Source organism: Hydra vulgaris, chromosome 12, assembly GCF_038396675.1.
Source record: "Hydra vulgaris chromosome 12, alternate assembly HydraT2T_AEP".
Lineage (NCBI taxonomy): Eukaryota > Metazoa > Cnidaria > Hydrozoa > Anthoathecata > Hydridae > Hydra > Hydra vulgaris.
Window position 1 is genome coordinate 29,542,697 of NC_088931.1, and position 15,241 is coordinate 29,557,937.

The 15,241-nt window shown below is 25.7% G+C and overlaps 1 protein-coding gene across 2 annotated transcripts in view; it reads left to right on the forward strand.

Moving 5' to 3' along the window:
• The window catches only part of LOC100214915 (phosphatidylinositol 3,4,5-trisphosphate 3-phosphatase TPTE2), a 104,277-nt gene that overhangs the window by 59,163 nt on the left and 29,873 nt on the right, over positions 1-15,241 (forward strand). For both annotated transcript variants that reach the window (XM_065812846.1, XM_065812847.1), the window contains exons 5-6: positions 1,923-1,996; positions 6,590-6,706. In XM_065812846.1, coding sequence (XP_065668918.1) covers positions 1,923-1,996; positions 6,590-6,706 — 191 coding nt within the window. The remainder of the gene's footprint in view (positions 1-1,922; positions 1,997-6,589; positions 6,707-15,241) is intronic.

Below are 15,241 nucleotides of genomic sequence, written 5' to 3' on the forward strand. Positions count from 1 at the left end.
AATTAATAAAAAACTATTTACGATCGACAACGGGCCAGGAACGTTTAAATGGTTTATCAATAATTTCCATTAAAAACAAAATTGCTGAATCTGTGCATATTGATACTTTAAGATTAAATTTTGCAAAATCTAAAGTAAGACGTGTTCCATTTTTTAACTAAAAATATGTTTAAAATCAACAAAATTCTTAAGAAAGTTATTGTATTTGTAGTATGTATAGTTTTATGATTTAAAAAAAGTGACATTTTTTGCGAGCATGCTGACGCTTGCGAGCTTGCTTGGAACTTAAATCTAAAAGGCACCTAATTTATTCTCGCACACATAAAATATTTTTCACGAGCCGGCTCTGTATGTATATATATATATATATATATATATATATATATATATATATATATATATATATATATATATATATATATATATATATATATATTTATATATATATATATATGCGTATGTATAATATATATGTATATTATATTCGGTATTTAAAAAAGATCATATTTCCTTATAATTTTCTTTTTTAAAACAATCTAATACTTTAATTTTAATATTTTAATTTTTACGTATTTAATGTAGTATTTTTAATAAAGATTATAAACAGTTTATAATCTTTATTAAAAATACTACATTATATCAGTTACCAATAAGATAATGGTTAATGTAATTTATGTTTATAAATCTATTACGTCAAAAGTACTTTATACGTTAATAAATTAATGAGAAAAAAATTTTTTAAATACAATTCTGAAAAAAAATTCTCTTTAACAAAAACACTTCTTCCTTTTTATAAGAAAAAAAAAGGTTTTCACTTGCTTTCGCATATTATAATCAATGATGGAGAGACTTATGTTTTATGTAACAAATTAGTTAGCAGGTAATAGGAAAAAAATTTCTTTAACAAAAATTGTGAAACTCTTTTACATTCTTTTGAAACAAAATTTAACATTAGATGTAACATTAAACTATTCTACATTCCTTCAAAACTAAATTTAAATTTTTTTAATCATATTTAATTTAAAGTCTTTTTTTAAATTTTAATTAAAAGTTTTTATTAAAAAAAAAAGTTTTTTTTTTATTTAGGAAGTATTTTTTTAAATATGTTTAAACCCTCATACATTTTTCTTATGTTCTAATTAATAATAGAAAATGCGGAAAACAAACTTTGACACTCTGACTTTCAAAACAAACTTTGACATTATGACTTTTAAAACTTTGACCATTTCAAAATGAAGTTTTATTATTCTACTAGTTACTTTTCTTTTTTGAAAATACATGGTTATATATATATATATATATATATATATATATATATATATATATATATATATAACCATGTATATACATATATATATATATATATATCACCATATATATATATATATATATATATAAGTATATGTATATATATATATATGTATGCGTATATATATGTATATATATATATGTATGCGTATATATGTATATATATATATATGTATGCGTATATATATGTATATTTGTATATATGTGTGTATATATATATTTATATATATATATATTTATATATATATATATATATATATATATATATGTATATATGTATATATATATATATAAATATATGTATATATATATATATATATGTGTATGCGTATATATATATATGTATATGTATATATATGTGTGTGTGTATATATATTTATATATATATAAGTATATATTTATATATATATATATATATATATATATATATATATATATATTTATATATATATATTTATACAGGGTGTGTTAGCCAGCCCAATGGTGCCACAGATACTGTGGAATTTCCAATGGGTTTAAAATTTCCAATATTTTGTACCATAACAATAAACAAGTACAATAACAATAAATATTAAAGCATATATGCTAGTTCACTTTTTACTTTTCATTTTTAGATTTACTCATATATCACTCTTGCAATTGTAATTTATTTTATGGTTGAGTTAGCAATTAGAATATTTGTATGGGGGTATGCATTTTTTTAATGTTGAGTTTTTGTTTATGAGTTATACCTTTTTTTTAAAAAAAGGTATAAAATCACATGAGAGTTATTAAAATCACATGATAGTTATTGCGTTTTTTAGATTTAAATATATTTAAAGTTGATCTTGAATTTTTTACTTAAAGGGATTCCCAAGTGCCGAGATAAGTTTATTTTAATTTAATTTTTTAGTTTTTAATCTAATATTTAGTTTAATTCTAATGTTTATTTTTTAAACATTAGAAAATAAGTTTTAAGTTTATTAAAATTACCAAAACAATTTGTTTATTGAGATATTAACAAAAAACATTTGTTTTTTTGCAAATATACTTCTGGTTGAGAGGTTAATATTAACTTCATGAATCTTTATAGTTTTTACCGTTGTTAAAATATCTGGTTTGAATAATAAATGTAGGGGAAGTTGGGGTACAGTGGATTGAGGGGCACAGTGAATAAGAGGCGTTTTCTCAAAGATTAGAATTTTGTTCATCTTGATAATGTAATCATTTTATGTGCTTATATATCAACCATCTTTATTTATAGTTGTTACCACATTATTTTTGACTACCGGTTTTTGGTAGGTTATTTTTGTTTTTAGCTTCCTAAAGTAAATTTTCTTACCTTCCTTATGTTTGTTATGAAGATCATGGTTGAAATAATTTTAAAAGTTGAAGTTTTTTATTTGGATTATTGATATTTATGCTTTCTTTTAGTAGTTTAGTTCTTTCTTTTAGTAGTTTAGTTCCTTTTAGTAGCTTTTTTTCTTTTAAGAACACTCCCCACTCCACATGCCCCAAGAAATTAGACTGAAACTTAATTTGTTATGGTGGGACACAGTGAATCGGGGTACAGTGAACAGGTTGATTCACTATGCCCCATTAATGATCTTAAAGATTAAATTTATTCATTTTTAACCAACAAACTACATGAAAATGAATTTGTTATAATATTTGAATAATTTTTTAATATTTTTATAAGTTTTGTTATCAATTAAATTCTTTTTTTTTTCTTCTCAATTTTCAAAATGTCTATTTTTTCGATTTTATACTAATCTAATTAATAAAAGTATGCTTAAACTATAGTGTACAGTGTCTTTTCTCCCTCAGCCTCATAGTTATTTGGCTATGCCCCTATTCACTATCATTAATTCACAGCTGTGTTCATTAATTCACTGTGCCATAGAACTGAGGCACAGTGAATAGCATGACACAACTCACTTTAAACCTTTTTGTGAGCCGTTAGATAATAAATATTTGGGTTTTAGTGATTTCTTATCATAAAGGACATATATCTCAATCCTTTCGCCTTGAAAAAAAAAAAAATACATATTTTAACTTTTGCTCAAATTAAAAAATAAAGAAATCCAATTCACTGTACCCCAACTTCCTATACTTACCACGGGGTTTTTTAAATGATTTACCTAATTATAAAATTAGATTGGGTTTTCCCCTTTTATAAATAAATGTTTGCACTAAATAAAACATTTTTGTTCAACTGGGGACTTATGACAGAAATTGTACAAAGAATACCGCTTTTATACTTGGTTTTCTTTTTATTTCCATTTAAATATTTCGTTTTCATTTACCATGAAATCAAATGTATTTATATTTCTTACTAAATTTAAAAAAAAAAAGAATTTCATATGTATATATATATTAAATTTACATATCTTATAATCATAGCACTAATATTTGTTTTGTTTTTAAAATAAAATAAATGTAAGTTAGACTTTTAAAGGGTTTATGAATTGTGTATATCTTTTATCGTTTTTAATTTTTTTATCATCTATCAATACTTATGGATCATGTTATTCTTATTCGGTTATAAAAGCTTGGTTCATTTTTTAAACGGTTATACATTAAGGCATTCTTCTATATAAAAATTAATTTCTAAAGGGAAAAATCCATAAAACAAAAATTAATTGCAAAAGAAAAAACCCGTCGAGTTATAAACATAACGTTCATAACTCGAGTTTTTAAAAGATTTTATTAAAAAAAAAATCGAAACTTACCTTTAAGAAAAAAATGGTGTTAAAAATTGTAATTTGTTATTTATTTAAAAAAAAGTTATTTGCTAATATCTCGATAAATAATTTGTTCTGGAAAGTTTAGTTAACATGAAACTTATTTTTAAGGATTCTTTATGATAAGAACACTATATGTCGTGCACTTGGTGATTGCTTTAATAATATACTTTACCGATATATATATATATATATATATATATATATATATATATATATATATATATATATATATATATATATATATATATATATGTATATATATATATATATATATATATATATATATATATATATATATGTATATATATATATATATATATATATATATATATATATATATATATATATATATATATATACATATAAAGAGTTTATTTTCAAAACGCAGTAAGCGCCATTTTCAAAAAACAGAAATTGTGTGGTTTATTTTTAGTTTATAAGGTCTCAACAGACATAGAGTCCAAATATATACTAAGCCAAGTATAACCCTATATTTTTCTACTTCTAAAAAACATTTGTTTTTAAAACACAGTATGGAGTTTTTAATTTATTTTCAAAGTGTGGTATTTAATTGTGACCAATCTGTTGGAAATGTATATTACTTTTGCACAAGAGCAAACCTTGTAAAGTTGCGTTAATGAAATTGCAGATTGCGATGGACAAGATTAATGCGTTATCTAATCTCCTATTTCACATTGAAAAAAAGATAAAATGCTTAAAACAAGAAAATTGAAAAGCATTTCTTCATTTGTTTGTTTCTACTTTCATACTTTGTTTAACTGAACTGATTATGGAATGATGATGGAAAATATATTAAAAAGACAACTTATATTAATGAGTTTGAATATATTTGTTATCTGTTTCTTTTTATGGAAAGCATTCAATAATAATACTTATTTTTTATTTATTTGTTAAACCAACAATTCCTTTATTGCAAAGAAAATGAGGCTAAAGCAGTGTTTCATTTTTAAAATTTCATTTCGTTACAAAATATAACGATGGCATTTATGTTATATTAGTTGTCCATTAATTCTAAACAGACTTAAAAATAGAGGCGGAAATAAAAAATTAATGGCCAATGAAGATAAGGGAGATGTTTTAAAAAATTTGATGCATTTTCCAATGCATGAATTCTTTATCTATTTTTATAAACCTGCTATGGAGAAAGCAAGAAATAAGCATAGTGTTAATGCTTCTTTCCTTGAAAAAGCAATATTTTAAAAATCTGATCATCATTATTACAACTACACTATCATTATTTTTTAAACTTTAAAATTAGATATAAAATAAAAAATTATTATGGTTTATTGTCATATTTAACTCTCCGAAATAAATTTAAATTCACAATTGTGAATTTTGAAACATAGTTTACTTTACTTTAGCAGAACATTGTTTACATTCACATTATCATTAAAATATAATTACCAAACATTAAATACGCAGAGTTAAACAATATGTTAAATAAAATTATTAAAAGCTATTTAGATCTTTTAAAGTTTATAAACTTTCCATATCTTTATAAAATGGATATATCGCATTTTTAAAAAAAAATATAAATATATATATATATATATATATATATATATATATATATATATATATATATATATATGCATGCACATACAGGCCTTTTTTACACTTTTCCCATTTTACGTACAAAATGACAGTTTTACCTACTTGCGTGAAGCCAAAGGTTTTTTAAACAGTTTTGAAATAATTTTAATTAAGCAAAAAAACGTAGTTTAATAAATTGTTTCCTTTCCATTTTTTAAATTTTTTTAATTTAAATCTATTATATTATATTTAAAACAAATTCATTATTACATAATAAATTTAAATTTATTTTATTAGATTTAATTTAAATTTTAAAAATAGAAATTTCATAAAATGCTCCATTTTTGAAAAATTTTTGTTCAATTTTAAAATTTCCTAACTATGGTAAGAAAATTCTTTTTCATCAAGTTTAATTTAAGTTTTTAATGTTTTACATTCAACTATTTTGTTTATTATTTATTCAATTTCAGATTTTGTAAAAATTATTCAATTCAATAATTTTTTTTTTCATCTTGTTACGAAAGCGATAATATATGAAAGTGCTTAATGCACTTATAACTGTATCCAAATGCAGTGCGGAATAAATCGAGCCTGTAAGCAAAAAAAATTTGTTTTTTTAAAAGATATTTAAATGTCATTGATAATTTTTTTATAACAATATTGTTTAATTTTAAGATATTATATAAATATTTTATAAAGATAATGACTTAAAATGATTTTTAATGCGGTTTCAAATTAAATTTAATTACAATGTGGTACTTTAAAATACGCAACTGATGTAATTTAACTTTTAATGATATAAATATGATATATATATTGAGTAAAGTTACATTTACTTGTGTTATGGTTTTCTGTTACGATACAAAATATTATAACAAGGGCGGTATATGTATTTATGATTTTATATTTTTTTTAACTATATATACACATTTTTATAAATTTTTTACTTTGAAATTGTAAAATATGTTATGAAAGATGAAGTTTGCTTTTTAATCTTTTAGTCGTGAATTTTTTCACCATCGACTGGAGATTGTTGACATGGTGGTCATTATTTTGTCATTTCTTACAGCAGTGATATTTGAAGTAATTACTATGGATGAAAATGCTAAATATGGAAAGTATGTTGACTTAGATAAATTTGATTTGTTTAAATGTTTCTAGTTTATAATTAAATCAACACAGAATTTGTTGTTGAAGTTTAAATCAAGCATATAGATGTAATTAACTACAATATGCTAATAATTAAAATCTTCAACGTAATCAGGGGTGTTCCGTATGAAATCATTCAGACTATGTCACCCTTACATGTCAGAATCACTTAGTTTTTAATTATTTTACAGTCCATAATAAATTAATAATAAATTTATCTTCAAATTTGTCATAAAATATATATTTGGTCTCAAAATATTGTCATTTAAATTTATGTATGCATTTAGTGCATTTTATATATAATGCATAAAATTTATATATATTTTATGATATACATAATATATATAAATATATTTTATGCATTTTAATGATCTGAAGAACTTACAAAACAGCATTGACAGTTAATATCTTGATAGTTGTTTTAGATATTTTCCTAATATTTGGATCCCCAATAGATTTCCAATAGATTTCCAATAGATTTCCAATAGATTTCCAATAGATTCCCAATAGATTTCCAATAGATTTCCAATAGATTCCCAATAGATTTCCAATAGATTTCCAATAAACAGTCAAATTATTATTTTTCATTAAAGTTATAAATTTTCAAGAATAATGCCATGAAAAAAAGAATTTTGTATGTCTAAAGAAAAACCAACATTTCAGAAAAGGTTGTACTTCTCAATCTTATTGAATTACATGTTGCTTTTAAAAAAGTCTATCCTGATGTCAAGGTCACCTAGTAAAAGTTTAGCACTCTGAAACTTAAGTGGTGCATTACAGCTTATGCATCAGGTATAGCAATGCTTATGTTTACATATATCACCAAAATAAGAGTGTATGTTGCACTGATATGACTAATATAATATAAAAAAGTTTTCTAGAGCAAGAAATTTTAGACCATGAGTTAGAAGTAGATGTTGCATTCCAGCAATGGCAGAGTACTGACTGTTACACTCATTGCCACTCAATGAGTTTAATGATTTCTTATGTATCAGCATTGACCAGCTTACCACACATTTGTGTGTTGAAAAAACGCAATGTAAATACCTGGAAAAACTGCTGGAAAAACTTAGCAAAAACAAATGCCATTTTTTAGGATATTTGCTGAAAATTATAAAAATACTTTGCTGGGTAAGATTCAAATGAAAATTCAAGATGAGATTTGCTGAAAATTATAAGAATGTTTTGCAGGATAAGATTTAAAGTAATTTTAAAAGCAAAAGTCAATAGTTGCTTATTTTTTAGAGAAAATATTTTTATTACTTTTGAAAAGATGTTGATTACAACACAGGGTTTGTTTACAAAATTCAAAAAAATATAACTGTAAATACAACCTATAAAATATTCTTAAAAAGTATAGTATATTTGAAATAATATAAATTATATATAAATACAGATATTTAAAAAAAAAAGTTAAATGATTTATCATGAGTTAAGTTTAAAAACTTTGTCTTTGTTATCAATGCAAAAACTTTGATTTAAATGCGAAATAGGTATTTTTCACTAACAGCCTATAATTGTGTTGGTATAACTGTTAAAAGTGTAGTATACAGCTTGAAATAGCGGCCAATCAATGATCGGCTACTTTTAGAAAAATTGACATTTTGATCTAAAATTAAATCTGGCTGATCAAACTTGAATGGCAGTAATTACTCATCAAACTTTAACAATAGAAAAAAATTTGAAATACAGAAAGTTTAAATTAATTAAAGTATTAAATTAAAATCAAAATTATATTAAAATGAATTATATTTTAAATTTAATTCATTTTAATTTAACAACAAACAACTTATTTAAATTCTAAATAAAATAATTTAAAAAAAAAATGGCAAGTTTTATTTCAATTCTAAATAAAATATGGCAAAACAAACATTTTATTTTCTTCATAAAATAATTAAAATAAATACAGCAAAAACAAAAATTAATTTATATTTTATTTTAAACAAACATCTTTAAATAAAATACTTTAAAAAAAAGGGAAAGTTTAATTTTAATTCTTAATAAAGTAATTTATTTATATTCTAAATAAAATAATTAAAATAAATACAGCAAAACTAATATTAATTTAAATTCTAAACAAAATAATTAAAATAAAAACAGCAATGTTTTATTTATACTCAAGATAAAATATTTAAAAAGAAATACGGCAATACGAACGTTTATTTAAATTTTAAATAAACAATTCAAATAAAAAAGCATTTTATTTTTATTCTAAATAAAATAAAAACGACAAAACAAACGATTTATTTAAATTCTAAATAAAATAATTAAAGTTAAAAGGGCAATAGCAATTTGATTATGTAAGTTTAAAAAAATGAATTTTAACATTTAGTAAAATTTAATAAAAAATTGATCTTCTAAAAAATGATTTGATCATCTAGGTTTTTTTTATTTATTTCAGCCAATGGTTGCCAATCAACATGAAAATGTTGATTAATAACCATTGAATAATTATTTCGAGCGCTGGTATATCAAGAAAGTCTAAAACAAGTAACTACTGAAAAATAGATTATATTACTTATTTTGACGGTTTTCGGTGGGTTATGGTTCTTAAAGATCCAAGTTAACTTCATACAGTAGTTAGATTTTATGGACCAGTTCTAAAATTTCATTTGGCCATAGTGAGATAATGAGTGCTATGTGCTCAATTCCAAAATTATTTATATATATATATATATATATATATATGTATATATACGTATATATATATGTGTATATATATATATATATATATATATATATATATATATATATATATATATATAATATATATATATATATATATATATACCCACATCTACAATAATATCAGGACATTCTAATTTCAATTTAAAGAACATCAGCAGTTGATTAGAGATTGTCTATAAATTATGCAATGTTAATTTTATTTAAAAAACAGATCTTAAGGATTTTACACTGCTACTTTCGTTAATCTTATTGTGCTATTAATTTTTCAGTATACCTAAGAAAAGTAATGATATAAAATTAAACTTTTTCCCAGGGATTTATCAAAATCTATCAGGGTTATAAATTTTAAAAAATCCACCTATCATCAAGATAGCAAATGTCAAAGGTGCTTTGTTGTCTTGTCAGGTTATCACTAAAATATTATTTCAAATGACAAAAACATTTGTATTTTTAGTTAAAATTTTTGCAATTATTCATTTATTATGGGGTGCAAATAAAGTAAAGGTGAACTATAATACCAACTATAAGTAAAGGTCAATTATAATACCTAAGGGTGAACTGTTTTTTTTTTTGTGTGTGTGAATAATTTCATATAGATTGCCTTTATTGACATTTATATTATTGTAATTTTTTATTTTATATTTGTAAATAGTTATGTAATTTTTATCATTATTTTGTTCATTACAGTATTGCATATACTGTCATACTGTTATTATACTGTATTTAATAAATGTAAAACACGCATAGCGGTTTTTTTAAGTTATATATATATATATATATGTGTGTATATATAGTGTGTGTATATATATGTATGTACATATATATATACAGTAGAATCCCATTAACTCGGACTCTGATCGGGTATATATATTTTGTTCGACTTAGCAAATGTCTAAGTTAAGCGAAGCTTTCGGTATGCATAGAGAATTCAAGGGGAATTGAAATTTGTCCGACTTATCGACTTATCCAGGGTCCGAGTTAACGGGATTCTACTCTGTGTGTGTGTGTGTTTGTGTGAGTGTGTGTGTGTGTGTGTGTGTGTGTGTGTGTATGTGTGTGTGTAGTTATACTTCAAATTTGCAATGAAAAATCATGAAGTTAGCATAGTTTAACTTTATGAATTCAAACTTAGTTGAAATACAAGCTGCTTTGTACTACTTTATACTATTTTACTACTACTACTGCTTTAAATTGCACAGATCAAATTTGGTTTAATCAATTCCATTCCAGTACATTTAGCATTACTGACAATTGTGGTTGTCTTCCTGTCATAGATAATAGTGTCCTAAAAATGCTTGTTTAATTGAATCCTCAAAAAAAATTGTAAAGAATTGTGATTGCAACCTGGTATATCATTCACTGTAAAGTGGACCTTATATGATAATTATTGTTGAATAAGCCAATAGTTGAACAAAGATGAGGCAACCAAAAATATTCCAAAGCCAGGTTTATACCTAAAAAAAAGTTTGGTGGTATTATGCCAGCATTATTCTTTATATACTGTTGTATAATCTTTATTTTTTTATAATTGTTTTTTTACTATTAAGTATTCATTTGTTCATATTCTGGTGTATTAAGTTTAAAAAAAGTTTTTTTTTCAAAATTTACAAATTTTTAACCATTGCTTATTTAATAATTAAATTAAAAAATATGTTCATTGGTGGTACATTTTCTATTAAAAACGGCTTATAGTTATTGAAACATATCATTAAATTTTATTTGAATATGATTTCGAAGTTTATTATTTTTAAATTTCATCATTTGATTCTGGTGTGTTGCAATAAGTTGATTAAAAATATATATATAAATTTTACACTCCTCTGGCAGTTGTTTTAAAATGTCGTTTTATTGTGATTTCTTTGTTTTGTTTAACCCAATTTGAGTACTAAATCTAATAGGAAATACAGTTTCAAAAAATTAAACTTTTTAACTCAAAAATTTAAAAGCAATTAAAGAGACAAAGTATTATAAAAATAAGTTATTTATTTGAAGTTAGTGTTGTAATATTTTTTAACTCTTGAAAGAATATAAAGTCAAACATCCTTATTATTATTTTTTTATTCTGGTTTACTCCTAGCAAGGCTGCAAGCAACCACATTAAACAATGCATTTTTTACTATGTCTAGAAGAGAAAGAGTATCATTAGAAGAATCAACCCAAATATGACAACAATATTCCATACAGGGGGCGAATGAGAGATTTGTTGAGGTAGAAAATGAAATCAGGAATAAGAAATTGGCGAGCATGATAAAGAGAAGCAACTTTTGCAGATGCTAATTTAGCAGTCAATTGTATATATGGTTCCCATGAGAGGCCAGAATTGAATGATAGTCCAAGAAGACATAAAGAAGAGGACTCGGTGAGAGGGTTGCCATTCATCAGTATAGGAATGTTGACAGTATTGCGATAGTTTGCAGTAAATAACTGAGTTTTGTTGAAGTCACAAGCCACTGCAGGCTCCAATCTGTTACAGGAGTGAAATCTGATCCAAGATCGGCTAATTTTTTTTTTCAAGGCAGGAGTTTAAGTTAAGTTATCAGCAAATAAAGCCACTTTACATGTAGGGTTGTCAGGATGATCATTGATGTAGATAAACAAAACAGGACCAAGGATAGAACCTAGAGGTACCCCAGAAATAAATGGAAATAAAGAAGAGTGTTGGCCTTCAAGAATGACTTTAATAAATCAGTTAGAAAGAAATGATTTGATAATCTCAAAAACTTTTACAGATACATGGAAACTCATATACTTTCACCATATGAAGCAAGCTTATGGAGAAGACCAGCATGTCTAACTTTGTTGAAAGCCTTAGATATGTTGAGAGCAATATCTCAAGCCTCTCCACCTGCATCTAATGTACAATACAATCTTTCAGTCACAGCAGTTAGCAAGTCAGCCGTAGAGCAAGAGGATTAAAAACTGTATTGATTGTCTGACAGTAAGTTATTTGACTCAAGATAGGATGTTAAAAATTTGTTTATCAAAGACTCAAAGACCTTGCTAATAACATATAGAAGTCTAAAGCCTATTTCTTACTCCATACCCAGACCAGTTAGATGGATCAGAATGATCTCAAGAGTTTTTAAAAATTGGAAATTTTCCAGCAGGTAGGAAAACAAGAATCAGTCAAGCACTTATTAAGTAGTTTAGAGAAAATTGAAGAGAGTTATGGAGGACACTTTTGTATGAATATGACAGGAATATTGTCTGGACCACAAGCCGTAGAACAGTTTAATTGAGATATGACTTTAGCAATGGAAGTTGGATATATGACTTTAACAATAGAAGTTGGATTGATTTGAATGTCTAACAATGGGTTAACCTGTTTAACTGGAATGGCAAGAATAGTATAGCCATCAGATCCAAAAGTCAAATTAAAAAAAAAGTGTTTTCTTTGCAAACACTTTTGCCATATCCTTGGGTGAGGTAATAAAATCAGCTACACAAATGAAAGATGGAATGCTAGACCTACCTTTCTACTCCATCGTTTTCACCATGCAGCTGCACAAGAAAGTGAGTAGAATGAGGCTTGACTTGGACACATCACAAAGAAAACCACAAAAAGAATTCCAGTCAGTTTTAGGGTAGTAGTAATAAGTGCGATGATAGGATGAGTTCGAAGAAGAATTACAAGATCAAAGATTTGTAGAGATTATTGCATGGTCAGAACCACCTAAGAGAAAAAAAGGAGAAACCGAACAAAAGTTAGGGTCAGGGACAAGACACAAGTCAAGGATTAAAGGTAAGTGATCAGGGTTGTCTGGAAAACAAGTCACAAAGCTAACTATATGAGTAAAGGATTGAGAAATGCAGAAGTTATAGGTTTTAGTTCCAGCAAGGTCAGTAGTGTTAGAGCCAAGCCAATCAGTGTGATTAGCATTCACCAACAACAACAATATTGGTAAAGGGAAAGGACATGGTCAATTTGATCAGAAATTAAATCTAAAAGGGTGCAATCTTGGATAGAAGCAGAACCATAAAGAAAAAAGAGAAAGGTGATAGAGTGAAGAGGTGCTAAGTGGAAGCACATAAATGAATGACCAAGGGATTCAAACCTGATTTCTCAACAAATAGGTGAGTTGGTGCGTAAATAACCAATGCTTTGGACATTATTTAAGTTTAAAGAGAACTTGAATCTTTTACAGATAGAGCACAGCACCCTAAGCAATGAGCTATGCATTTGTCTCAGTTCTGTTAATTAACCCAAAGTTGTAACATAGAGCTTCTTATGTGGCATAGACAATGCACACCAAAGGCATTAACAGGAATACCATCCATGCACAACATTACACTGTGAATACTCTGATATTTTTCAGCTGTTGATGGAATCAGCCTCTCTAAGAGCTACCACAGAGTTTGGGAAACCTTACTATCAGCCGGCCTCAGAACTATTAAACTGAGTTTTAGAGCTGTACCCTCATTAGGAGATAACAGAAAGAGTTGCAAAGCCACTATTAAGGTTGCACAAATAAAAATCTATGAGTAGAGTCTTAAGATCCAGTATAAGATAAGAATCTATCCCAAGATAAGAAGATCCAGCATTCATCATCCTAGGTAGAAAACAATGTAACAGAGGTTCACATCTATGCCAGCCTAATAGAGGAAGATGGTGTTTGAGGCTAGTCAACAGAATTTTACTGCTTACCCCTAAAGTCTTTGCCTAGGAGGTTGGATGCAGTTAACATCTGCCCAAGATGATTCTTTATCAAGATACCATCTCTAGCCTTTACTCAACCAAGAGCCCCAAGGCAGGGGATTTTTAATTTGAAGTTTGTTTCTCCTAGCATTTGCCTTAAAAAAAAAATCCTACAAAGCAGCAGGGCATGGGGCAGGTAGTACTGAGTTGCATGATACCAGTAGCAGGGGATCTTGATAATCCTGAACCTGAGCTGACTTGGAGGTAGTTAAAATTTTTAGAGTTAACTCTTGTAAGCGTACTTGAAAACCATATGGGAATATTTTGGAAATGCATTAGGAAAAACATTACAACTAACAAAGTTTTAGAGAAACAAAAGTGAGCGTAGGTTTTATAGTTAGAGTCGCTAGTTGGTTACTGAGCTCGCACTGCATCAAAGATTTAAACAGAACATAAAACATACATAAAGAAACTTACAGGTGAGTGAACACCGTGCCAGAGGTTTAGGCATAATAAAAACATACATCTAGTAACTTACATGTGAACCAACACCGTACCAGAGGTTCAAACAACACAAACATGCAAACAACAACTTATGCGTGAGTAAACATCAGATAGATGAGTAAATTGCAAAGCTCAGAACAAAATATTGTATCATATCATGAAGAAACTAATTAATTTTTGAAATTGTATTCTACTTAACATTACTTAAAATTGCAAAACCTATAGAATCGTTTACATCCTAAAATTTTTATAAATTAGTTTATTTATACAAATTTGTTTATTTCCACAAGTTTTTATAGTGCTTAATTTTACCAATCATAATATAAAAAATAGCATAAAGTGTTTAAATGTAAATAAACATAAAATGTATATAAAATACATGTTTTATATTAAATCTATGGTTTTGAAACTCGTTTCCAATTAAACAGGCTGTAAAATGAAATCCCCCCCCCCCCCATTTATATCATGTGTATAGTTATATACATGTCAGTATATAACTATACACATGTATAGTTATATACTTATGCCATACATCATGCCATACATATATAGGTTATATATGTATGGCATGATGTAGGCAGGGGCTGTTTTAGGAAAATAATTTGGACGGCATTAACCCCCCATGCTGTAAGAAATAGTACCAGAAACATTGCGGTATATAGGAATTTTTTGTGAA